Below are 27,374 nucleotides of genomic sequence, written 5' to 3'. Positions count from 1 at the left end.
CAGGTGAATAATTACCAGCCACAGCCCAGGAAATGCGAACACGCTCAGGTGTCAAACTTTGCTTTCACTGTTTCTTTGCCATGTGCTGACAACATGACACCTGAGTCCCCATGGAGCCCCAACATAACGTGAAAGTGATGATAAAAATCCTGCTTGTTGCTTTGCACTGCAGAGGTGAGTCTTATTTGATCGTGCTCTAGTATGAAATTAGAAGACACAGCTCTGTCTTCAGTTCATTACAAACTCCTCTTCCCTCTCTTGTGTTTCCAGGTTCCTCCACTGGCTCCAACAGAGAGCTCAGTGTGCCGATGGGCTCAGAGGCGACGCTCAGCTGTGTGTTTGACAGACAGTCGAGGCCCGTGGAGTGGAGCGATCTGACCGTGGAGTGGAACCTGGTGGACAAACAAGCAGGGAAGACGGTCGTCTACACGTTCGAGGACGGGAGAGCTCATGTGAACAGAGGAGGTTCGGTGGTGAATGAGACACGTCTGCGTCGCAGCGATGCGTCTCTGCAGCTTTTTAATGTGACCGTGAGAGATGAAGGAGTTTACACCTGCAGGATCATCACACCTGTAGTCTACACAGAGAGCACTGCTCTGGAAGTGCTGGGTAAACCTCTTTCTGTTACGACTTGAATTAGTGTCACATACTGTATGTATTTAGAAACTAACTGAACATGGAACTATAATAATGATGAAATAATACCTTAATTTATATATTACCTTTAAAAAAAACAGGTTCACAAAGTGCTTTACAGACAGGGCAAAAAGGAAAAGAAAGATACTCAACTGAACAACAAACAACAAAAGGCCAGTCAGTCCAAAGAGAAAGAGAAAGATCAGAGAGGCAAAAGCGGAGGAAAAGACTTAAACATGGTGAAAGATCTTCAAAATAAAACAACACAAGATAAAATAATAAAAGAACCAAAAATGCCACATCCAAGTTAGAAAAAAGTGGAATAAAAAAAAATGGAGGGTGAAACCATAAACACAAGCATAATAATAATAATAATAATAATAATAATAATAATAATAATAATAATAATAATAATAATAATAATAGTAGATTATAACATAAATTCATAAATAAATAAATAAATAAATAATGGGTAAAAATAAAATGAACAAATATAAAAAAATCAATTACATGATAAAAAAGACAACACAACATCACTTTAAAGCAAGTTTATAAAAATGTGTTAAGAAGTGATTTAAAAGCAGATTCTGATTGGATATTAAATTCAGAAAGATTCTCATTGGTTAAGCAAGAATTTCACTTAGCTATAACAGCCAAAATTCATTTTTTTGGCAACAAATTATGGGAATCCTGTGACTGAGAAAGTTATACAGAAATGTTTTCCCTCCTCTATCATGCTGGCATCTCTAAAATAACAAGACCGTCCATTTGCTCGCCAATATCCAACTGTGCAACCAGTTGTTTGACTCTGAAATGCTTATAACATTACACTCATCTGTAATCCATTCATTTTTTTTCAATTAAGTGCTGAACTTATTTTGATTTTACAAAAGTACTGATGATAAAATATCAAAAACACTTAAATCTAAGAAATGTGGTGACGCCTTCTTCTGAATAACAATATGCTGGATATAAAATAGACGCAACAGGAAACTGCAAAACAAGCTTTAAACACAAAACTGACTCATTACCCTTAAGATTTTACTTTAGATTGTTGTTTGATGTAAGTCGTTACATGGTCTCCACTAACTATCAGAATATCCAGAAATGAGTCCTTGATTAGCTGATAAATGCTCCAATGCTAATGAGGCGCCAACTGCTGTGATACCATTGATTGAGATATGGTCAAAAGAATAACATGCTATAAAGTTTGTGCCAGATATTGCTAAAAAGCTAAATGACAAAACACAAGAAATGCAGCACCTAAAAAGTAGACAAAACAAAAAGACATACACTGCTGTTCAAAAGTTTGGGGTCACTTAGAAATGTCCTTATTTTTAAAAGAAAAGCATTTTTCTTTTCAATGAAGATAACATTAAATGAATTAGAAATATAGTAGAGACATTGTTAATGTGGTAAATGACTGTTCTAGCTGGAAACAGCTGATTTTTAATGGAATATCTCCATAGGGGTACAGAGGAACATTTCCAGCAACCATCACTCCTGTGTTCTAATGCTACATTGTGTTAGCTAATGGTGTTGAAAGGCTAACTGATGATTAGAAAACCCTTGTGCAATTATGTTAGCACATGAATAAAAGTGTGAGTTTTCATGGAAAACATGAAATTGTCTGGGTGACCTCAGACTTTTAAACGATAGTGTATGTATGATATAATACTGAAACAAAATAAGTACCTAGAAGAGAACAGTAAAAAGTAATGCTGGCAGTTACACTGAGGTAGTAATATCACACATGATACTGAAATATTGCACAAGAAAAATGAGAAAATTAGCAGCAGTTTTCTCAAATAACAGATATCTTAAGTCATGGGAATGTCTACTGTAGAATGTTGAAAAATCTCAATAACTGCATATTTGAACCTCTCCCTCCAGCTCGTCCTTCAGTGTTGCTCCCAGTGAAGGCAGCAGTGACTGAAGGAGAGGAGAAAACCCTACAGTGTGACATCACACGTTTCTATCCAGAGAAACTAACAGTGACGTGGCTCATCCAAAACGGCTCCAACACGGTCCATGCAGGTCTAAACCAGCTGTTCCGTGTCTGCACTGAGTTGGCCGTCCACAATCCGGACGGCACCTACAGTATTCGCAGCGGCATCACGCTGCACTCCTCAGCAGTGAAGAATAAAGAGATACGACTCATCTGCCAGGTGGAGCATCAGACCTACAAACATCTGTACAACACATCTGTATCAGTGACTGTAGAAGGTTGGATTTAATGTTCCCAATCTCAAGTCTTTCTACAGACTGAATATCATGTTTACCAAACAGCATATGGATCTTTTAAATCTCCCTGCAGCTCCCTTACAGCCCCTCTACAGCGCTGCCACACTGATCGCTGTCACCAGCATCATCAGTCTGCTGCTGGTCACCTCAGCTATCGGAGCTGCAAGGTACTTCTGCAAAGGTACGTCTGAACATTAGCAAAGTGCATGCTGGTTAAGATGAACAGATGTTTTTAAAATGTTAAAACAAGTTAAAATGATTGGTGCTACTGAGCAACACAGAGGGTTTCTAAGGGACAATCTCAACCTGAAATAATAAAATAGCTGCTGAGCTTTTACCCCCATGTCCAGTGCATCTACATGCAGACATAAGAATCAATACAAACAGTAAAGATGTCACAAAAACCTTGAGGTGAAATATGCTTGAATTCTCACCAAGGCTAAAGAGAAAACCGTACACACAGTTTACTCCTTGTTACTATTAAAAATAATATTTAGAGCAACTTTAAAGGCTGATCTACAACTAGAAGGTGCTAAGAAAAGTCTGTTTTTGTAATATTTATAGGCATCCTATCTGCACAAAATACTACAAATATGCAAACACACAATGCAAGATTTAATAGTGAGGCAAGTCCACCTCCAGCACAACTGTTATGACACCAGCTTATACTTGTATTCAAAGAAATGTTTTTACTTCAGAAATATCAGATGTACTAGTAAATATGTAACTCACAACAATAACTCAGGACATTCTTAAAGCTGCAGCAGGCAGAAAACTAGAAAAGGCTTAAAAACAAGCAAAAAAATGTCAGAATTTAGAAATCCATATCTTTCTTCCTGTGACTTTCCCTGAGAGTGATAAGCACCACTGAGGTTTTCTAAGGGACAGTCTCCACCTCATACTGTAGCAGTGGTGTGTAACTTCTTGCTTGGGGAGTGAAAACTTGAGACCCAGTGCCTCCACTTGAAATTATGATCACGCAGAATGTATAACTGATGTGTTTCTGCATGCATACCAGAGAGAGTTAGAGATAGAGGTACTTTATTTGTCCTCTTGAGGAAATTCAAAGTATCCAGTTGCTCATACATGCTACATTTAAGGAAAATAATGTGCAAAACAACATGCAAACAATGGCAGTGTAACAGGCCAGATTAACCCCCAGCCAAAGTATACCCCTGGGGTATAAACCATTACATCAGCATAATATCTCATAGTATATTTTCCTAAAATCCATCCATCCATTATCTGCTTACTGCTTAATCCTCATTAGGGGCTGGAGTCTGTCCCAGCTGACTTAGGGTGAAGGCAGGAGACACGCTGGACACGTCACCAGTCTGTCACAGGACAGGAGACACACAATCACACTCACATTCACACCTCTGGACAATTTAGAGTTACCAATTACCTCAGCATGTTTTGGACTGTGGGAGGAAGCCGAGGAAAACCCACACATGCACAGGGAGAACATGCAAACTCCATGCAGAAAGATCCCAGGCCATGACACAAACCAGGGATCTTCTAGTTGCAAGGCGACAGTGCTAACCACTACACTACTACGCATTTCTATTTTGCCTAAAATGTTTGATTTAATTTCACTGATTTGTGCTTAAATTAAGATCAAATTCATTTGATTGATGTAATCTCATATTACATGGGCTGTATTTTAGCCTAGAAGGATCTATTCTGGGCTATTTCAGCCCACGGGGTATAAATTGGGCTAAATTGGAATATACTTTGGCTGGGGGTTTATCTGGCCTGTTATACACAGATCAAGTCAATTAAGCACAAATCGAACACAATACGAAGAGATATTACACTGAAATATGTTGTACAGAAACAACTGAAAGCAACACCAGCCAATGTGGATGTTCTTTCGTAATGTTTTGCTTAAATTTTTCTTGGTTTTCAGTTTTTTTCACTGATTTTAACTTTGGTAATTGTAATTAGCTCAAGGACATTCTAGTTATGTTATTTCAGAATGATTTGCTTGCTGAGCATAGGTCTTTGTAAAAAAAAAAAAAAAAAAAAGACCCTAAAGAACTTAACACTTAAGAGTTTAACATGCTTAATCTTTGTGTCAACAGGTATAAAGTTCCGGTATTTTACAGAAAAAAGAAAAAAAGAGTATTATAAAGTCTACATCCAGTATAGCAGCAAAGAATGACATTGTTAGGTACACTAAGAAATTTCCCTGTAAATTCACAGTAAAGAGCTTGCAGCAAAAGTTGCCAGCAGCGCACTGTTATTTTACAGTAATCCTACCATATTCTACAACAACAGTTTATTACTGTAAAAAATATTACAGTATTATGCTGTTTAGAGAGCTATTTCCTGGGGCTTTCAAAATGAAAGCCCCAGGAAATAGCATAGCATAGAAATGGCTCAGACAAGAGATGACTTTTCAAAATTAAGCTTTTATTAAAGCCAATTCTGTATCAAACATAGTTCAAAAACTGACCTATCTAACCCATTCAATTTTAGTAACATACAATCATTTCCTCATGCTGAACAGGTTCTCATTGTGCATGTTCTAGTTCAGGTACACTGAGTTTGATTGAACACATTCAGCAGCTAACAAATGTCAAGTAATTCAAGTCTTGTAAAATAAAATCTATAAAAACAATTAATGATGTTTAACAGGTTGTCAACAATCTGTATAAAAACTGCATATCACATTTCAGGTACCCTGCCTTTAGAATCAGTCTTTCATAACTCTTGATCATGTTCAATAAACACCTAGTCTTGGAACAAACCTGGAACTGAAGTATTTTATACTGAACCCAACACAATACTGAGACTTGTTACCTTAAAATGACAACATGAACATCTGGTTGCAGACGGGGCTTTTGCTTTGTGAAAGTGAGGTTCTGTGTGGAGAGGTGTTGTGGGTTTACATGAAGTCCCACACTCGGAGTCCATCAGTCTTTTTATAAAGGAGGCTACATGGGGATTTATAGTAGATGTCTTCTTCTGGAACAGCTTCCTGACCTCTGGAACATCACCTTCTCCTGGCTGCCCTTTGTTCCCCTCTCAGGGTTGAAAGAAAGTGTCTACAATGAAATGAAAAAGAAAGAATATATTAGATGTGGCAGGCAAAGATCCCTTAAACTCAATGTGGAACTCTGTCACATTCATAAAAAAAAAAAACATACAAACAAAAACAGGATACTCAAATTATTAAGCAAAACAGAGGGTTCCACTTAAAACAGCTGTTTAGTTCAATACACATTTAAATCAAATTTTTGCAGCCGTTTGCATAACACCCAAATTTACCTTTCCTAAGTGGAGAGAAAAGCAACAGGACACATCCTACAAACCTTTTTAAAACTTGAAATTACCTAAATGGTCGAATGCAGACAAGTACATGTGGAGATTTGGTAGCAGATCAGTGGAGCATCACATTGTATAGTTGATCAAAAATTACATGAAAGACAGAGATAGCTAACCTAACCTAGTTGGATCTGGTTGCTTAGAAATTCATTTTCCTGGTCTGGTTTAAAAGAAAGACCCAAAGTTTTGTCCACTCTGCAGCCACAGGGGAGGATGCTAGCTGCTAGCTAACAGTGTGGGAAACGTTAGCATTCATGCTAGCTGCTAGCTAACAGTGTGGGAAACGTTAGCATTCATGCTAGCTGCTAGCTAACAGTGTGGGAAACGTTAGCATTCATGCTAGCGACTCGTGGCTAACACCAAGCAGTAACTAACTGGCTATATTTATGTTACTGTCAAAGAATAAAACATAAAATAGACTGACAGAATTAAAAGTAAGGCTGACTTTTTAAATAATCACAGTTACCTTGTTAAGTGAACCAGAGCAGGATGGATCAGCTACAGATGGTCCCTGCAGGTCTGAGCCGGCCCGAAAATCGTCGTCCTCAGTTCTTCCTTTTCTCCCAATTCTTCTCTCAGTAATGAGTAAAATCACTGATACATAATATTTTAAACCTATTTTGTCACTTCTTTGTGTTGACTGTTTGCTAAATATGGTGATGTGCAGGAAGATTTGCCGAGACGAGTAACAGTCAGACTGCAGCAACAGTCACACTGAAATCAACCCAAACCAGAAAAATACTGTAATCTGCTGTAAGATTGTACGGTAGCTTGCTGTTAATATTTTGTTCTTGAAAAACACGTGAATTGACAGTATTCAGCTGTATTTACAAAGAACGGTATATTACTGTACAAAATATGCTGTATTTTTACAGCAATTTGTTACAGTGCAGTATAGCAGCAAAGAATGATATTATTAGGTATATAAAAATGGGGGTTATGCAATAAATAAGGAGAAAACCTCTTATTGTTACTCACAAACACGTATTCCTATCTGTCTCCACAGCTCCACCAAGTGTTTCTGAAATCAGCCAGCCCAGCATCATATACGCTCAGATACCAACCAACCTGGAAATCACCGTCCAAGGAGCCACTCAGCGGCACATTAAAGTGAAATGGTTTAAACTAGTGACAGGTTCAGACTCAGCAGTGGAACCGGAGACGACAGGTTCTCTGTTGGTCGCTGAGGATCTGAGTGAAAAGGCGTCTCTGCAGTCAGACGGGAAACGTCACACGTCTGTCCTGAAAGTCTGTCTGACGGTGGCTGAAGACCTGAGCAGGTACAGGTGTGTGGTGCAGTGCAGAGGAAGGAGCTTCAGCAGGGAGACTACAGTCAAAGTTAAAGGTGAGTGGCTGTGGCTTTAACCATGTAGAGCACAAATATTAGAGAAACAATATCCGTGTTTGTTGTTTTTTGCTGAAGGAAGCCTCTTAAAGGGTTTTTCAAATTTCAGGGAAGCATAATATTGCAGCATTGGCGCCAGCTGGTAGCAGAATTTCAGTATTTTCTCTTGCATTTTCATATTTACCAATATTACCTACTAACCCTAACCCCTACATTCAAAGCATTCCAGTATTTTTTTTTAATTTTTTCCAAATAAAAAAGAAAAACAACACAGATTTTCAAATATTACTACAGAAAAAGTTCCAAATACTGCTGCCAGAGATCATTTATTCTATTTATTCTGGTTTTAACTTAAAATTTTAACAGAAAAAAACACACATTGCTTATTTCAACTGAGTTGTAGTGAATCCTTAAAGACACTTTCTATAGAATAAATTAGAATAGAGTAGGTCTTTATTGTCACTGTTATAGAAACAGTGAAAATCAGCTGAGCACTCTCCGTATTAGTAGCATTAAAAAAAAAACAACAACTATATGATGCAATATTATACACAAACTAAAAATATATACAACTGAAACATATGCAACCTTGTTTGTTTCTCCAGTGGAGCCATCTTTCCTCCAGATCTCCAGCATCCCTCAGATCCCCGAGGTGGAGAGGCTGCTGGTTCTCTGCTGCCGGGTGGAGAACTTTTACCCCCAGGACGTCCACCTGGAGTGGTCCAGGAGTGACGGAGAACAGGTCCGAACTGTGACTCACTTTGGGCCTTTCCCCGACCACAGTAGTGGACTCTTCAGCGTCTGGAGTAAAATCCAGCTGCTCATGGCCAGAGAGGACGAGAAGGCCGTCTACACCTGCCGGGTTTACCACTCCAGCTTCCCTACGCCCGGCTACAAGGACGTCCGGTACCACATCAACACTCAAGGTAGCAGCAACAAATGCTTTCTGCAAGTGTCCTCAGATAATCATCTCGAAAGAATCTGTGTGTAGACAATTCTTCATAATATTATAAAGTAAATCAGTTCTGTCTTACAAGACTTTACGTACTACATCTGGACAATCAGTCAAGAGCATTGCGTTCAGTTTTCTATTCTATTTTATTTAGACATTATTTTAAAAGAAATTAACCACAACTCATCCTGTGAATTCCTCTCAAGACGGAGGCCGCAGCTACTTTATGCAGCGAGGCCAGTTAGCTTTAATCAGGAATACTGTATCTGTTGCTACTTTTCCCTCCTCTTTTGATTGAAGATTCAGGTGCTGTCTTATTTTTTTTTGGTGTCATAAATTAAAAATTAGTTTTCAACTATTAAGTAGCAGGAAAAAGTTGACAAATCAACCTCAATGTAACTCGTTTTTACCTCTGTCTTTCAGTTCTTGTCAAACAGTCATATGGTTTCTCCCCCAAAGAAAGACAAGTGGCTGAAAAGTAATAAAATTCAAAAATTCGAACAACATTTTGACCAAATATGTACTTATTGTTTTTTGGCCTTGTAGTAGTAAACCATTTTTCTTCAATTTTCAGTTATTACTTTGCAGCTCTGTACTTTTGTTAAATGGACATAAATGACTGAAAGTCAGATTTGTTTCACTGTGTTAAGGTTAAGACTCGATTTTCATGTGTAGTTTGTCCCATTTTCTTCCTATAGAGGATGAAATGAGGGTGATTTTTCCATTTTCTTCTATATCAATATGTAGGAATGCGTGAATATTAGTATCAGAAAGGCTTCACATACGTCAGCATCTTTCATGCTTTATCAACAGGAACTCCTCCTGATGTGATGTTCATTGAATGTGACCCTTCATGTCCTCTGGTGAACGAAGAGGTTACACTGCATCTATGCATCAAAGACTTCTGTCCTGAAGACGTGTCGGTGACGTGGACGAAAGACGGCGAATCGCTTCTCTCCGGTGTCTTCAACACTCCTCCCAGCCTCAACATCAATGGCCTTTACTCCATGTTCAGTTTTCTCAAGCTCACTCTCAATGATGACGACCAGAGCTCCAGGTTCAGGTGTCGGGTGGTTCACAGCGCTCAGAAGGAGCCTGAGGAGAGATTTTTTACACTGTGAAACCTACCAGACAGCTGATCATGTCCTCAATCTACTCATTAATGGAATTTAGTCTGCAGTGCAAAAATGTACAAAAATGTACATCAGATACATGGTGGTGATGCTTGCATTCAATTAGCATTGTTATGAATATGCCATAATATCGTGCAAACGAAAGGAGAATGAACTGAAACAGTTTACATGATCCTCAGACATTTGGTTATAAAGGTTGAGATGCTGTGTTAAATGTAAATAAACAGTATAAAACATATACATATTTGACAATTACGCAAAGACAACAGATTGAATGTTCCGTCCAATATTAATGTTTTGAAAAATAAGTGCTTTTAGACTATTTGCGTTTTCCAAGTTTATTCCAACTGTGTGGCAGTTACATTTATTATTGCCACTCTCAAGCAGTTATCTGTAATGTTGAATTTTGTAAGATTTATGACTAATATATTTCCTATGGAATCACTTTTACTAATCTGTGTGCAAAGTTTTTGACTTTGGCAACTTTGTTAACATGACATTCATGCCAATAAAGCACGCTGAATTGATCGAAAAGTGAAAAACTTGTTTTCTCTAGTTAGTTCCCAATGACAGACAGAAACATCATGACAAAAGCTCAGCTGTAAATCTGCCTTTATTCAGTTTTATACAGTATTTGCACGACTGCTCAGTCGCAACAGAGGTTCAATATACATGAAGGTCTGCACAAAGATGCACCACTTTGCTAAACAACCCACAAACAAATGGATAATCAAATATAATTTGAGGATTTTCAGATACAAATGTCTCATATTATTATAATATCATGTTTTTTTGGCCTCTGCAGGTATCTCTGGTTCCCTTTTCACCTCACCCTGACAGGTCGAGGCAGACATCTGGCCTCCCTGAGCCTGGTTCTGCTGGAGGGTTCTTTCTGCTAAAAGAGAACTTTGTTGGGTTTCTCTTTTGTAGTAGAGAAACCCAACAAATGTGAGACGCCCTGAGAACCGAATTGTATATTAGGAGCATTTTGTCTTTGTTGTTTGTGTGAAGTTTTGTTGTTAATAATCGTATAATTACATTATCACACGGCATATTGAATCTCTGCTGTTCAACATAAATCAAAGCAAAAGTGAACATTTAAACAGAAACTGCAGAAGCTCTACTAAAAACTCACAACCTGCTCGTCACATACTAACTGCAGTAAATCAGTTAGGCTTACAAGGCATTTGGTCTGTGTTTGTGTCACATAAGCACGGGTTATTTAGTATTTTCCAACATACTGAATTATTTAGGTAACACTTAACAACTTATTTTTGGATGAAAAAAGGTGACATTCTTTACAAATACATTAATAATAAAAACTAACTATTCCCCAGCAGATGGAGTCATGTGATAGTACCCAGGAAAGAATAAAAGCATCATTATATTAGCTTTATCCATATAATATTTTACTTGTACATAATGTTCAGTGCAGTTCTGATACTGTATGGATCCCTTTTACCACCAAACAATATCATTTACAGACACCTTTACATTAAATATCTGCATCCCTAAATATTTGGCAGAAACTTAAGCTGACTTTAGGTCGTATTGCAGTTCATTACACTTATGTACTTTCATTAATCGTCATAGATTTCAGACATTTCACACACATAAGGCATTGGAGCGCATATCAGAAAACTACATCATTATTCAGACTGAAATGTGGACGGCTGTAATGCTGGCATTTCTAGACTATTCATATTTCAAAGCAGTGCAATAATTAAATAATTGTATGTTCTCACTTGTAGTTTTTCTTCAGTGTGTAAAATCAATAATAAATGCAAGAATGATTTGATTTTTGGAACTTGGTTTGATTTGCAATTCATAAAAATACACAAGTCTGTTTTGTGAGCTGCAGTAACATAGACGTGTGATTGTCCTCTGTGCTACTGACTACCTGTAACTGAAGCAGCTCTTATGGCACCAATGAACCAGATCTAATCCTTTCACTTAATTCAGTCAGACATAATTACATTCCAGCTAAAAGTATAAAATGTGAGTCCATCTTGACAGCAAGATGTAGGCAATATGGTTGGAGTTTATTTATATATATATATATATATATATATATATATATATATATATATATATATATATATATATATATATATATATATATATATATATATATTTATATTTAAAAAAAATGCAGAGGACCCAGCGGAGCGGCAAAGTGTCGCTGATCAGCTGAAGTCTCGGTTGGTGAGGATCATTGGGGCCACCAGGGTCCAGACGTAAAGGGCCAAACACACCCAGCTGGAGGTGATCTTCACCCACACCGCCGGCCACTTGCTGGTGATGGTGTAGTCTGCTTCAGGGCTGGCAGGTGGAAAAAAACACAATACAAAGTTAACTTCAGTCATAATTTACTTTAGTTTAGCGGTCGATAAATTGAAGAGTTCCAGCCATCCATTATCTATACACCGCTTAATCCTCATTAGGGTCGCCGGAGTCTATCCCAGCTGACTTAGGGTGAAGGCAGGAGACACCCTGGACAGGTCACCAGTCTATCACAGGACTACATATACAGACAAACAATCACACTCACATTCATAACTACAGATAATTTAGAGTTATCAATCAACCTCAGCATATTTCTGGACTGTGGGAGGAAGCCGAAGAACCCAAAAAAACCCACGCTGCATGAGGAGAACACGCAAACTCCATGCACAAAGATCCTGGGAAGGCAAAAATGCTAACCACCAAGCCACTGTACAGCCCTAAACTGAAGAGTTCTTTACAAAAATGGATATTAGTGTAGTCTGTTATTGCATCACTATGTATTATACATCACTTAGAGTGTTGGCTAGTCTGGTGTGAATGGAAAATTGATTTTTGTCTGAAAGGGGCTTGAATCAGAATCAGAATCTTTAATGTCATTACACAAAAAGCACAATGAAATGAAGTGCATTCCCATTCAATGCAAAAAAGCAATTCTAAACTAACAAAACTACATGCAAAGAAAAAAATGAAGAATTTAAAAAATGGGGATACATAAAAAAAATAAAGTGACCACTAATAAATAGATACAAACACACAAAAATTTACAATTAGCAGTGGAAAAAAAGAGGTATGCAGTTCAGTGTTCTTTTACTATTGCAACAACAATGGGACATGCACTGTCTTTTAGTCTGTTTTTGCTTTTATTGCCCTGTACCGCCTCCTTGAGGGTAACACTGATGGCACTGAATAACAGAATGACATCACTTTTACAAATCGATGAACCCAGCAATGTTCCATATCCCGTGACTAAAAGGGCAATAGCCACAGACTGTCATTTAGTAGCCCCGTTTTGTCAGACATCTGTAAATGTAGATCACTGACCTGTACCAGTTGGTGAGAGTCATCATGATGTAGAGAGACGCCAAAAGGAGCATGAAGTGGAAAAAAGAGTAGCTGTACTGGACCATGTCCCGCTCGTTGTCCTCCACTCGCCTCGGCCCCGTCGACTCCTCTGATAGGTCAGGGCTGCTGCCGCCCTCAGCCAGGATGGTCGAGTCTTTGGAGGCCATGGTCAGCTTGTTCACCTGGCTGGTGCTGGACGAACGAATGCTGTGGACAAAATAGAGAAAAGTGGATCCAATGTACGAGAAGAAAGACACAAAGTACTGTGGCTTTCAGTGGAGTGCTAAAAAAACAACATCATGGGGCAAGAAAACGACTTATAGAACAGAAAAAGGCTTCTACATTTCCCATACTGACAGAAGACTCACTTCTGTTACCATCTATGCTAAAGATGCACAACTTCAATAAATTCATCAACTTAAGTGCAGTTAAAAGACAGTTTTAAGGCATTAAAATGTACAACAATTGGCCACGGCATTTAAGTCCCTCTAATAACTCATCTGTGTCTCATTTCCGTGAAAATAATCCTCCTAAGCCTTAAGACTTTGATGCCCCTTTACACCATTGCTTCCGCCTCTCTCTCCACCCACACCTGCCCACTCACTGCCCCTCGAGCACACCGGCTCACCTGCCACTCTGCTGAAACACTATAAAACGACTCTGCACTACGCAATGGCAAGTTGTAGGAGGAATTCAGCCATACGTATTCAAACCAGAAACAGAATCTGAAGAATACTGACACAGAAAGTCCCACCTTGCAAATTGAGCTCTTTTGGTTTGTTACATAAGAAATCCTGCAATTCTGAATCTGTGCTTTTGAGGCTGTCACTGGTTCACTGCTATTTGCAGGTGGGAGTTCCCAGCCATGGTGTTCACTGTGTATTTTGCTTGCTGTAGGAACATGTTAACAACGTAGAAAAAGTGGAATTTCACCAGACGGGGACAGTTAAAGTGAATGACATTGATCATCTTGTTCAATACAATGGTAAACTGGGAGACATCGGGTTCTGGCATTCATGTGGAAGCAAACCACCCCAAGAAGACAGCTGCTCTTTGAAGCTGTTTTGAAGTTCTCAGGAATGGCTTAAAAAACAAAACATGAAGAGTCCAAGGTGTTGACCCTCCAACTTCTCCCAGATCCTCAACCTGATTGAGCATCTGTGGGATACAACGGAACAAGTCTGAGCCAATGAGGATCCACCTCGGAACCCTAAAGCACCCAAAGGATCTGATGCCTACACACTCTTGGGGAAGGTGGTTTTAACACGGGGGCTGACTGATGTATGGTTACTTACACAATCAGAAAGTGTGTTAATTCTGTGAAGATGATTAAACACAGAGACCTCATACATAAATGCCGATAAGAATGTAAATGTTTCACTGGATTGTTTACAAGTAGAGGTCTAGATGTTTCATATTTTGTAATTGTACCTGGAGTAAAGGATGCACAGGACGAATATAACAAGCCCCACGATGCTCTGTGCGTCCCACCACTGCAGGTACGGAGATGTCAGGTTGGGTTCTTCTGTGCCAATGATCACCACAGCGGTCTGGTTCTCCACCTCCAGAGGAGCCAGCGTTGGAGCTGCGATCTGCTGGAAGATGCTCAGCAGGCCGGGGTTGCATGCTCGGTCTGAGGGGAGGAGGAAAGAAAAAGAAAAAAAGAAGCAAACACACCATTAGAAGCTACAGCTCAGTGTGTGTGTGTGTGTGTGTGTGTGTGTGTGTGTGTGTGTGTGTGACACAAAGTGACCCAGGTAGTATTTGAAGACATGTTTTATGCTTTTATATGCAGTGTACATGGGAAAGAATGTGAGGAAGCACAGGTCAGGAGTTCTGTGAAATTAACCTACTTTACCCCTTTAACTATTACAAATCAGTGCCTCCTCTGTGGAGGAATCAGTTAACCACAGGATGTTGTGCTGCCTGAAGTGCAACATACACCCCATGCATGTCCAACAGAACAGAACTAATTAAGGCAGTGACTCATCATTTTACAACACAAAAAGACAAATTCTTGCAGACATGCATAAAAATGAGTGTGTAGTCTTCAGGGATGTTCTCACCAGGCTCATTAGTCATGGCAGACCAGGTCAGAAACATGGTGTACAGTGTGATGATGGAGGACTGAAGTAGACCCGAACGAGGCTGAGACTCCTGGAAACACACACGCAAAACACTCATAAATCTAACAATTCTGAACATTTACTTCCATTTATCTGCATGTTGAATTGTTCGCATTATAAATGTTATATGAAGAACAAAAACGCTGGAGAATAATATTCAGACATTTCTGAAACTGTCTCCAACACTGGGAGATGATCGGATGATTACAATATCACTACTGTAACCACTAACGGCTGGTTAGAGCCAACAATGCCCAGATATTTCTATTTTGTTTAGGTGTCCTTCTCATAAATCTGGTACTCTACTTGATTGTAACATGAGCTGCAGTCAAACTAGCCTACTTCCAAACTTCAAAAACATCTCACATCACATTCCTTTTGTGCCAAAACTCATCAGGGGATGTGAAATTCATACTGTCATTAAAAAAGAATAAAAAAAGCCAAAATGACACAATTTATAACGCAGAAACCATAAAAAGAGAGAATTACTCATCTGTAACATACTGTTCTGGCAGAAACTGAAACTTAAAAGTTGTGGTATTTAATAAAAATCACTTTATTCTACATGTCTCATTTAAAAAGTTGTCAAAAATAAACAGTTTGCACTAGATTCTGTGCTCATTGGTGCAATAAAGAAGGCTTTAGGGACTCAGCTGTGAGGTATTATGATGTGACAAAAATTCGAGGAGTTTTGGCTGAACTGCAGGTAGTGTTTACACCAAGCAGAGAGGAGACAAGTGTAGAAATAAATACAAAAAGTAAAGTAATAAAATATCTTTAGCAGGCAGACCAGGATCAGCATTTAGCAGTGTTGGTATCACCTGTGAGCACTTGGAAAAATGTTGTACCTGACTTACCATTGTCACACTAAATCCAAATTTTACAGTGATCTGATACAACTCTGGAGAAGGGAAGGCGCCTTTTTCCCACAGAAAAAATCATAAATTCCCTTTAAAATACATGCTTAGTTGTCCTTAGTGGAGTTTACATTACAGGAGGAGCAGCCAGTTTGCTGAAAAACAAGTCATTTTGGCTGGAATTATTATTCCTGCACATGTGAAAGTGTTGATGCTTCTTGTTGACACTGTCACAGATTTGGAAATTTAACTCTCAATTAGAGAACACATGTACTGTATTACACATAAGTATACTAAGCCATACTAGATTTAAAAAATGTCCAAAATTTTGTCTGTATCACTTAAACATTTTGCTCTGTTTTCTGTCCTGTACCTGGACTTTTGGCAGCACAGAGACGACCGAGGCCACGATGCAGGACAACATGTTGACGCTGATGAAGAACTTGTTGATGAAGCAGTCATCAGGTTTGGTGTAGAAGATGAAGAACAGAACCACAGCGATGAATGACAGGATGTAGTTGAGGATCGTGATGGCCAGCAAGGCTACAAAAAGGCAGACAAGTTCATTTTTAACACTGTTAGGACATGCAGTTGCATTTGTACTTGTAGAAGTTGTGTACAGCGTGTAACTGGGTCACAGCTTGAGTCACTGACCTGCATACCAGCCTCTGGAGTTGCCCTTCTCCATCTTGTCCACCCAGGACTCGTTCCAGGAGTGGGCAAAGTCCACCAGTAACACCAGCTGGATCAGAATGAAACAGAACGCTCCACCAGAGCCTACGACAAACCACGCTGAGACAACACCACAGCACAAGTTATTCAACAGATACCAAGATCTGAGTAGCTGATTATTCAAATATAAAGTTCTTACTGTAGGTGAAAGGCCTGTCTGGAATGTAAAAGGCACCGACTGTAATTGCCACCAAGGCAGCAAACTTGAAAAACCAAAACCTGAAAACAAATTGTTCACGTCATCAGAATACTGCTTCAGTCAGACAATTAGAACATTTTTATACTTCTAGCGTCCCATCAGGAGCACAATTAATCAGTGACAGCCAAGAATGTCCAAACAGACTGTAAGGTTTAATCTGGATGTGTGTCACATTTGTGTTGTATTGGAGTTGCTCAGCAGAGGAAGCATGTAGTCACTGTACTGTTTATTTTATGCTACATTGATTGTACTCCAAGTAAAAGAGATAAGAAAAGCGTGAATCTATAGTGTGAAATCTAATCTAATCTGACGGGGAAAAACATTATAAATACTTTACTTCAGGGTCAGATTGTAGACCCAGACTGTAACTGACTGCGGCTTTCTAAAAAAATGTGTGTTCTATATAAACCATTTTACACATTTGTTTAGAAGTCAATTTACATTTTTGGAAAACCACACATTTTTAAATTCAAATCAGATAAACATCCTTAAGTGATCAAAACTATTACAGATCAAATACACACAAAAAATATCACACTGGACAATAGACTGAATCTCTACAACATTAGCCTGATCCTTAGAGAAAGATTACAAACACCTTCACTGTAAATAAACCTTAGCTTCATCAACTTAAGAAATAAATACAGAGGGACTGAAAATATCCTTAAAAAATATGAATAAAAGGATAAAATCACATTGGAATTGTTCATAGCCTACTTAGGAGCAAAGGTTTATCTGTGGGGAAACTTCCCCAATGAGGAGGATTTTATTCTGTCAGAAAATACAGAATTAGTTCAATCAACTTGTATCTGACTGACATCAATAATTACAGTATGAGGGTTTGAATAATATTGTTTCTTGCAGTCTACATTTATCTCCAGAGGCGACCTTCTTCTTACGAGGAAGCAAACCAAGTCTTTCCCTATTTGGTTTAATACAATTTTAATCTAACTTGAGCTGTTTGTCCGACTGAATGAGAGATTATAGGTCATCAAGTGACACGACGGATGTTTATTGTTACATTTTTTCAAACTTCACGGACTCAGTTATAGGTCATAAATGACGCAGCTGTAAAAAAGATATCTCAAGATATGGGGTAGAGTTCAGAACAAACATGTTGTATAACTGTGATCTAGCATTACAGCGCACAGAGAAAGCCAAAGTTCTTTTAGTTTTATAGACTGGGTGAGTTTATAAATCAACACGTGTAAAAGCCTCGTTAAATGCACTTGTCTGCTTTCTGAATCTGCACCGACCACTAGAGATATGTGCAACACAGTCAGCTAAACAATTAAACACTGATACCATCGCTATTAGAAATACTAGCTGGTTAAACTCATTACTAATTTTATTATTAATACCCACGATGCAGATGGAAACTGACCAACTAACAAGCAGTAAATATTAAAATCGTCACTTTCACCAGCTGCAACAATAAAATAAGGAATACATTAATGCATTAATTATTAAATCCAGTAATTCTGACATTTAGTACTTTTGGTACTTTAATTGTTTTACTCAAGTATTCATTTGATTGTAGGGCTTCTACTTGCTTCTACACAGAGCATGATTTCTTGTTAAAGAATGTAATTAACAGTTTCAAATGACTCCTAAAAACATGCAATATTTTTGTCAGACAACATTTATTTATACATTTATCAGTAATTCTTTTCTTACTGTTAGACTTGTCAACTTCACTAAATTTACATTTCTGTTTAACTGAAGGTGAAATAAGTTGGGAGAAACGTGCTCATCTGCTGCATTTTATAAATATGTAGACCTGAATTGAGCAGCTAGCAGCTCTGTGTTGTGGTTCTCACCCGTTATGGATGGCAGCTCGTGGGTCTCTGCTGTTCTTGATGTTGATCATGAGAATGGCAAACAACAGGAACCACATGCACATGCCGAAGCAGATGCGGTAAACTGCTTTGTAGCCCACAAACATCTCACAGTTGACGTCTGCCTGCAGGCCGGGGATAGAAGAGCCGGCACCGTCCTCACAGAAGCCTGGGATCTAAAACAAATCACAGGAAGTCACATTTTAACTGTAAAAAAAGGACCGAGATGATCAGGAATGGAACTTTACGTAAGCTAACAAACCTAATTTCAGTCAAATCAGGCCAAGTCCAACTGAACAAATGTAGTTGTGGAGTTTGCAGAGCTACAGATGCCTAAGAAATGATGCCATGATGGTTGTGTAAGTAAGTATGGTGCACAACAGCACAAAGCTAAATCTGAATACTGATGGAAAATCTATTTCTAATTTTATTTTCATTTTTAAAAATTGTTTTGTGTAATTGCTTTTAAATTATTTTAATTTATTGCATTGTCCTGCTATTTATTTATCAATGCATGTATTTATTTATTTACTATTCTCATTTTTATCCTTGTGTTTATAGTTTTACCTACTATTTTTCTTTAATTCCACTTTTTCTTCCCTTTACTTGGATATGGTATTTTAATATTCTATCTGGGGTTGTTATGCTAATGTAGTTTTAGAATAATTTACCACATTCAATTGCCTTCCTGAGTATCCTTCTTTTCTTTTTTGTCCTGTCTGTAAAGCAATTTGTAAATTATGTTTTCAAAAAGGGGCTATACAAATAAAACTATGATTATTTATTATTATAAAATAGCTGCAACCTTGAGACATGAAACATGAATCATTTACTCCATCAACTGAAACACAACAAAGTCATGACAACTGCAAAACTTCAAAAGAGACGAGTAACAACAGAAAATCACTTTCAAATGCAGAGGTTTTTAAACATCCACGAAATAATTCTGCAAAATAATATTTAGAATAATATTGTTTAACATTGTACATAATTTTTCTTAATAGTAAAATGATTTAAATTATTATTTTTTTCTCTTTTTCACTAATTTCTGACATTAATAGATCAAACAATGCCCCGTTTAATCCAGAAAAGAAGGTAGAATAGAACAATAAAAATAAAAAAAATCAGTTGGAGCTTCATTTTTCTAAAAAGTTAAATATTACTGAGTTAATAATCTATAATTTTCTGTTTATTATTCAGTAAAATAGTTTATAAGACATCCACTGTGAAGACAAACAATTCTCATGCACATTTAGAAATATACCTTTATTGTTTAAAAAGAAAAAAAAAACATGATGATTAAATGCAATAGATTTTACTGAAAGCAAATCTTGAGCCAGCATTACTGCTTTGTATTTATGGACCTCCTTTCCTTATGATATAACGGATAACATTCATGCCACGGACTCTTCCAGAGCACCTGATGACCTGCTTAGATATGTACTGACGGATATCAGTCTACAGATAAACGAGTATCACTGTGCTGTACAGTAAAAATAAGGAAGTAACTCCAGCAGGGTCACATAGAAATCTATTATTTTTCCTTTACAAATGTGATCTGCTGTACTTCCTCTCGTACCCTTTTGAGCTGCTGGTCTACACCAGGCGACAGCATGATGCAGGCGACGATGGTTCCCAGCAGCAGGATGAAGGCGTAGATGATCCTGGTCACTGTGGAGTTCCTGCTGCTTGGACAGCAGCTGCACATCAGACAGGTGGCGCTGCTGCACAGGCAGGGTATCTGGGGGAAAACACACATGAAGCTTTAGAGACTTGGTGGTTAGTACTGTCACCTTGCAGCCAGAAGACCCCCGGTTCGCATCCCGGCCTTCCAGGGATCTTTCTGCATGGAGTTTGCATTTTCTGTGCATGCGAGGGTTTTCTCTGGATTCCTCCCACAGTCCAAAAACATGCTGTTAACTGATAATTCTAAATTGTCTGTAGGTGTGAATGTGAGTGTGATGGTCTCTATATGTAGCCTGTGATAGACTGGTGATCTGTCCAGGGTGTCCCCTGCCTTCTCCCTAAGTCAGCTGGGATAGACTCCAGCCCCCCACGACCCTAATGAGGATTAAGTGTACAGATAATGGATGGATGAATGCTTTAGAAAAGAGGAAAAACTAGTGATAAAACATACAAACAGATTAATGCAGGAACAACTAATGCTGATGCTTCGACGCAAATGTAGCATAAAAATCACTATTATGTGGCAGCTCGTTGTGGAAATCTGGACGAGTCGCAGCAAAAACATTTAAGGTGCAACAGAATTTGTCTTTGTAATTTATTAAAGAATAAAAGGAGTAACAATGAATAATAAAGAAGAGAAATGAGTGAATAATCCAGCTGGATGGGCAGAGCTTGGACACCAGGTTCGTGTTCAGACAACTGACAAGACAAAAACTTAAAACACAAACTTCTAATAGCATCTGTCCTTCACACAGCACAGCTTCGCTTTTCTCGTGTAGGAGTTCTCACGGTATCGGTCTTATTAGACCTTGACGCTGGTCACAACATAATCACACATAACAAAATAAGACAATTCATCCAAGTACAAGTTACATTTTACTACAACACTCATAAGGCAGATTAAGCCATATGTTAAAATAATATTGCTTAGAGCGTCGTATTACCCACAACAAACATTTACAGACATTCATATATGATAAAAAATGAGTTTTGTGAATATGAATGAATATTTGTCAGTGCAGAGGTGTCTCATCCTGCACTACAGTAACTTCTCATAGTGACACCTTTCAAACTAAAATCAGTCAGCACAGTAATCATTTCTCACATTCTGCTGAAGCAGCATCCGCCAACTTTTGGAAGTCATGGAACCTCTTCTGTTTTTCGTTTTTTCACCGCTATAGCAGCTTAAGGCCAACGTTTTTCGGGGAGAATATGAGATCTTATTGCTGGACAAGTTTGAAATTTGTCCTGAAAAACTACTTGTGCATTAAAAGGGTTACAGAGTCAATGAATTGAAGCATTCAGAGCACAAATCATCTGATGTCAAACACGAGCTGAACATGTTTCTATACACTATAGACAAAAAAATTCAACTATTTTCAGCGCTTTCCATTCAGATGATACTTCAATCAGCTTTTACACTTGAACTGGAGCTTCAGTTTCTTTTAGGAAGTCCATTTTGACTGAGAATTGAACTCGAGTATTGAAAATTCAGCTGCCGCTTCAACAACAACTTCAACTATTCCAACTGCTTCAAGGGCAAAATTTCAACAGTGACAACACACATGTTTTGTATTGTAAAGTGTTCTGTGCTTTGACAGAAAAGGACCAGCAGTGACACAGAAACATCGGGTCACAAAGAAGGTTTCTGTGTCATTCTTTCTATTTGGTAAAGATGAGGAAAATAGATTTCGTCTGCTTGTAAATACGGTGAATCGGATTGGACGCATGTGACATCTGAAAAACGGCCATTCGACATGCTGGATGTAGTACTGTGAAAGGAAGGGAGAAACTGCTGCTTTCATTCATCTTCTCAAGGTTTCTGAATGCGGCCGACTACATGCACAGGTAGATGACTCCCTTCAGCCAAGTGATGCTGGAAATAAAACAGAACAAAAAACAACAACAACAAAAAAACAGCATGGAAAGTGAAAGCATCTCACATTTGGAGTGATGAAGAAACTGAATTTAGTTTGTAAACTGCAAGAATGTAAGCTTCACATTTAGTTACACCAGTGATCGTGTTTAGCCTTGTCTGTTGTCATATTTTCATCCTCTTTTTTTCCTGGTCTTCATTAAAGACAGTTTTTTTTTTTAACAGGCAAAGTCAAGACCTGCCTTTTCAGTCAGACTTTTGATTGATTTGATGGAATATATTTATCTCTCACTCGTTCCAGAACTAATTATATTTATTGATTGCTCCATATATGCACATATTATTGTCTATTCCTTGTATTGTTTCTTTCCTCTTTGTTTAAAATTACTTTACTCTGTAAAGGAAGGTACAGTGGATGTTGTAGGAACTATAACCAACATTTATCTAAACAGTTCAAAGACAGACAGCGTTCAAGCTGAGATGTTACTTTATAATAACAAAATGTCAAACTCCAAAACTACAGAGTTTAATGGTACAGAGGAAGAAGATGTGATGTCACATAATTCAGAAATAGTTTTACACCTGACAGACCACTGTCAAAATTTAGCACTGTTAGTAAAATCAGCAGCCTTATCCTTTAAAAGCTGTCTGAGGCTCATCCTTTATTTCCTTGCCTCTTTTAAACTCTGCCTCTAGATGTTGTGACCTTGTGGGTGGCAACTACTGGTACATACGCTAGAGGCCAAAAGTTTGGAAGCGAGATAAGATTTGTACAAAAAGAGATCATGGTTTCATTTGTGTATTTTGCAACAAAAAAAAGTCACCCATCAGAATACATTATTACTGTAATTATCAGGTATTTGTATCTGTACTCTTGTTTCTTTACTCAGCTGTTTCTTTCTAGTCATTTCTGTGGTAGTTACAGAGATGGACACAGTTGAGATTTATTGAGATTTTTGTCAGTAAACTCTCAAAAACCAAAGAGCTACTGTGAATAATGCAAACTGTGATTTGTTGTTTTTTTTTACTTTTCCACTGAAGTCTTGTAAAATCTTCTCAACTATGAAACTAAGCCTTTCTTTTCTTCTGTTAACATTTATTCAGCAATTGTCTGGCAACTTCAATGTACACTACTGTTCAGAAGTTTGGGGTCACCTAGGCACTCACACTTCTATTCATGTGCTAACATAATTGCATAAGGGTTTTCTAATCATCAATTAGCCTTTCAACACCATTAGCTAACACAATGTAGCATTAGAACACAGGAGTGATGGTTGCTGGAAATGTTCCTCTGTACCTCTATGGAGATATTCCATTAAAAATCAGCTGTTTCCAGCTAGAATAATCATTTACCACATTAACAATGTCTTGACTGTATTTATGATCAATATATAATGCTATCTTCATTGAAAAAAGTGCTTTTCTTTCAAAAATAAGGACATTTTTAAGTGAATTCAAACTTTTGAACGGTAGTGTATGCCTAAAGGTAAACTGAGGAAAATGGTGCATATCAGTGAAAGCAAAGTCTGATCATGCAGTAAATACATTCCAAAATCTACAGAATTCATACTGTTTTTTATGAAAGACATTGTGAACATAAACTTGAAGTTGCTTCAAAACTTTTGGCCTGTAGTGTATCTATATGTAAATTCATCACAGCTTGTACATAGTCTTTATTATATCTTGTTGTCAGCCTTATTGTACTTTTAGAATTCCTGCCCTGCTTCTTTCATGCCTCACTGGTATCCAGTTGTAATATGTACATTTTCCTTCATGAGGGATCAATAAAGTTTGTTTTATCCTTGTGTTACGTACACATCTTTTGCTCATCTCCTGTATTTAGGCTGACCTACCTATGCATGTAACATCTACACTGCTTTAGAAGTGTCTTTCTCTCTGTTTGCCCACAACCGACTGGAGTCAAGAGATAAGAAGGCCGGAAGATTGTCAACAAGTTAATACCCTTCCAAGCCAGACAAGGTCGGCTTAGTCAGACGAGGCCACGGCAATGTGTGCCACGTACGTGAGCGTCCAGGCCACGCTTCAACCCGACCTGAACTGTAAAGGAAATGCCTGGAGATGACGTCGTCGGTGTAAAAATTTACAAAAGTATGGTTTAAACTTTGCTTAAGGAGCTGTGACAGTCCTTTACTGGACAGCAGAAAGTCAAATATTTAATAATTATGTAATAATTGAATTCATTTATCAAGTAGAAATCTATAATAAGGGCTTCAGAAATGGGTGGTTTCCTTTTAATCTAATTTGAAATCACCAGAATTTCAACATATCTGATTATCAGACAACTTGCATGTCTTTTTTTGACTTTTTAACGTATATATATATATATATATATATATATATATATATATATATATATATATAGAGCTATAGAAAGCTACTGTAATGGTTTTTTGTTCTGTTGTTTTCTTGCCTCTGCGTCCATTGAAGTGGTATTATTCCTGTTTCTGGTCTCACAACAAAGCACAGTTAATCCAATTAATCACGTGTAAGCAGATGATGACTGAGTGTGCTAAAATTAACCCTTTGTGTCTGATACGGCACAAGAGAGAAACAGCGTATTTATTAGCTACAAAAGGTAGGTATTTTATTTATCTCAAGGGAAATTCAAGAAACCAGCAGCATACTGAACATACAGAATACATGGAAACGAGATAAAAGTAGAGTATATAGTGGAAATAGAGATCAAAAAATATAAAAGGCATAATTATGTACATAATGTATGTACTAAAGCTAAAAACTGCGGCTGGTGTGCAAGTTGGCAGAAAAATATAAATCAAATAAGAGCTGTGCAATTAGTAAAAGGCCATTAACCAGAAATGTCCATTTATATACACAACAGTGATTTATTTTTCGTATATTATTATATTTTAACAGTCCAGATAGTCACTAAAAATGACTTTTTGTTTCTTTTTTTTTTTTAAAGAAAATAAACATATATGGTTGACACTAGATAAGAAGTGATGTGAAAATGTGTGAAATCTGTGTTAATTAGCTGTTAGCATTCTTTTACTATTGGAATTGTACTGTATATGGTCAAATATAACTAAAATTATAATGTTAGTTATATCTTTATCAGCGCCGAATTAAATAATGGACCCAAATAGATCATAAAAAGTTGAATTTATGGAAATGTTTTGTCCAAAAACCTGAAAAATTAAAAGCAAATCTTAAAATCGAAGCTTTTCCAACCGAGTTCGGCGTCCACGTCTCCTCTCCAAAAGACAAGCTTTCAGGCAAGAACAGAGCCCAAACAAAAGATTAACTTGCTGTAATGTAACGCAAAAATAAAAGTTGCTTTATTAAACAAGAAATTAATAAATTGGAGCCAAGATATGATATGAAGCTGTGTGAAATCTGTGTGTGTAAAATGTTATCAGATTCTTTCACTACTGGAGGTTTTCCATTGAATACGGTTAAATATAAGTAAAAACATAATGCTAATTATATGTTTATCGGCGCCGAGTTAAGTAATAAACCCAAATAGGTCATAAAAAGTTGGATTTATGTTCTGTATTTTGCTCAAAAACCTGAAAAAACGAAAAGAAAACTTAAAACCGAGGCTTTTCCAACCCAGTCTGGTCTGCCCTGCTCCTCTCCAAAACATAAGCTTCCAGGCGAAACTAGAGCACAAAGGAACAATTCATTTGCTGAAAATTACCGCAAAAATAAAAGCTGCTTTGTTAAACCAGATATTAATAAACTGGAGCTGAAGCACATGATGTTGTTCGGAGGACTGGGGGCTTAAAACAGCGGATATTTCAGTGTAGTTCGGCATTCATGTTGTCACCATTCAGGACAGCAGCAGGACTACCTGTTGCTTATTTATTTAATATTTTAAAATGAATTTAAAGGTCAGAACTCACCCAGCTTGCGACGGAAAACGCGCCCAGAACAGCTCCCATAACTGCCCGGTGTCGGTACAGGAGGAAACAGTCGGTAAATCCGTGCTCTTCGTCCCGTTACTTCTCCTCTGACCCTCCAGGATGATTCTCAAACACCGAACAAATAAAAAAAAAAAAAAAAAAAAAAATTAACCAAAATTATTCGTCCTGTGAGGCGGCTGAGAATGACAGGAAACCCTTTAAAACCACTGGACAGAGTACTCAGAGCGTTTGTTTGGCTCCTGAAGTCCAAGCAGGTGGATTTTTATTTTTTTTCCGCTCAGTGCGTCAGACTGCGAAGCGACGTGATGACGTAAGGAGGGTGTGACAGCAGACCGGGAAATTACACCTTCAGGACCATAGGAACACATCATACCTAGAGGACCTGTGGGTTTAACATCACCTGCTGAGTCTAGTGATGGCTGATCGAGGCTTTGTTGAAGCTTCGACACTTCATTCAAAACATGGTTCATTACTCGAGGCCTCAATGACACACAGTGCTCGAGTAGGACATCTCGTGGTCAATAATATGAAGTGCAATCAAGACGTGGTCGTTGGTTCATGGATTGTTTTGGATTTGATTCGCCATGCACACATTCCTGTTTGACTACACTAGATGATTGTATGGGTTGTCGTGGACACAAAAATAATATTACTAGTAATAATAATGACAATAACTATTGAAGAGCACGTTTCTTATTTCCCATGTTTGTCTGTATCCCTATATACTCTTTGCTTATATTCTGTGTTATGAAACATTTAAACGGTGCTGCTACATTCATGAGACGCTCTACAAATACAGACTGATGTCATTTTCACATGGGGCTGGTGCAAATAAAGATTTTATGGATTATTATGGATTTTGGCAAAGTATGTCTTGGGGTTTATTGGTAAAGAGGTCAGTAAAGAGGGTGTGCTTATGTAACTGGTTATGAGGTTTTATTGAGAAATAATTTATCAACAGTTTTGGGACCACTGTTCCCTCTAAGCTGCGCGCGATACTTTTTTTTTTTTTTTGCGCATTTATCATCTATTTTTTTGCCATTTTCGAGTTTTTTTTTAACTTGAGTCTCGACTCGATCGTTTTTCTCAGGAGGTTGGACTTTAGCCTTTGTGCTGGAGGGTTGAACCCTCAGTTCCAAGACTTTCAAAGCCTCCAGACCTCCCGAG

At 37.9% G+C, this 27,374-nt stretch overlaps 1 protein-coding gene and 1 gene segment (V, D, J or C); one reads left to right on the top strand and one right to left on the bottom strand.

Moving 5' to 3' along the window:
- The first annotated feature begins 11 nt into the window (after nucleotides 1-11).
- LOC111583111 (Ig mu chain C region-like) lies at nucleotides 12-11,386 on the top strand. The segment is given in 7 exon segments: nucleotides 12-174; nucleotides 271-609; nucleotides 2,530-2,862; nucleotides 2,954-3,061; nucleotides 7,217-7,555; nucleotides 8,161-8,481; nucleotides 9,321-11,386. Coding segments are annotated over 7 exon segments (1,812 nt in total).
- Nucleotides 11,387-11,767: 381 nt separating this feature from the next.
- Nucleotides 11,768-26,525, bottom strand: si:ch73-267c23.10 (serine incorporator 1). The gene is made up of 10 exons (XM_023292049.3): nucleotides 26,187-26,525; nucleotides 20,320-20,481; nucleotides 18,723-18,916; nucleotides 16,843-16,922; nucleotides 16,626-16,763; nucleotides 16,345-16,514; nucleotides 15,055-15,145; nucleotides 14,420-14,621; nucleotides 12,968-13,195; nucleotides 11,768-11,962 (listed from the first exon to the last, which is right to left on the bottom strand). The coding sequence occupies exons 1-10, from the start codon at nucleotides 26,223-26,225 to the stop codon at nucleotides 11,827-11,829; spliced, it is 1,440 nt and encodes a 479-aa protein (XP_023147817.1). The 5' UTR covers nucleotides 26,226-26,525; the 3' UTR covers nucleotides 11,768-11,826.
- Between the last annotated feature and the right edge of the window lie 849 nt (nucleotides 26,526-27,374).

This window comes from Amphiprion ocellaris, chromosome 5 (assembly GCF_022539595.1).
Source record: "Amphiprion ocellaris isolate individual 3 ecotype Okinawa chromosome 5, ASM2253959v1, whole genome shotgun sequence".
NCBI lineage: Eukaryota > Metazoa > Chordata > Actinopteri > Pomacentridae > Amphiprion > Amphiprion ocellaris.
Note: the sequence above shows the minus strand (reverse complement) of the source record. Positions and strands in the feature narration are given on the sequence as shown.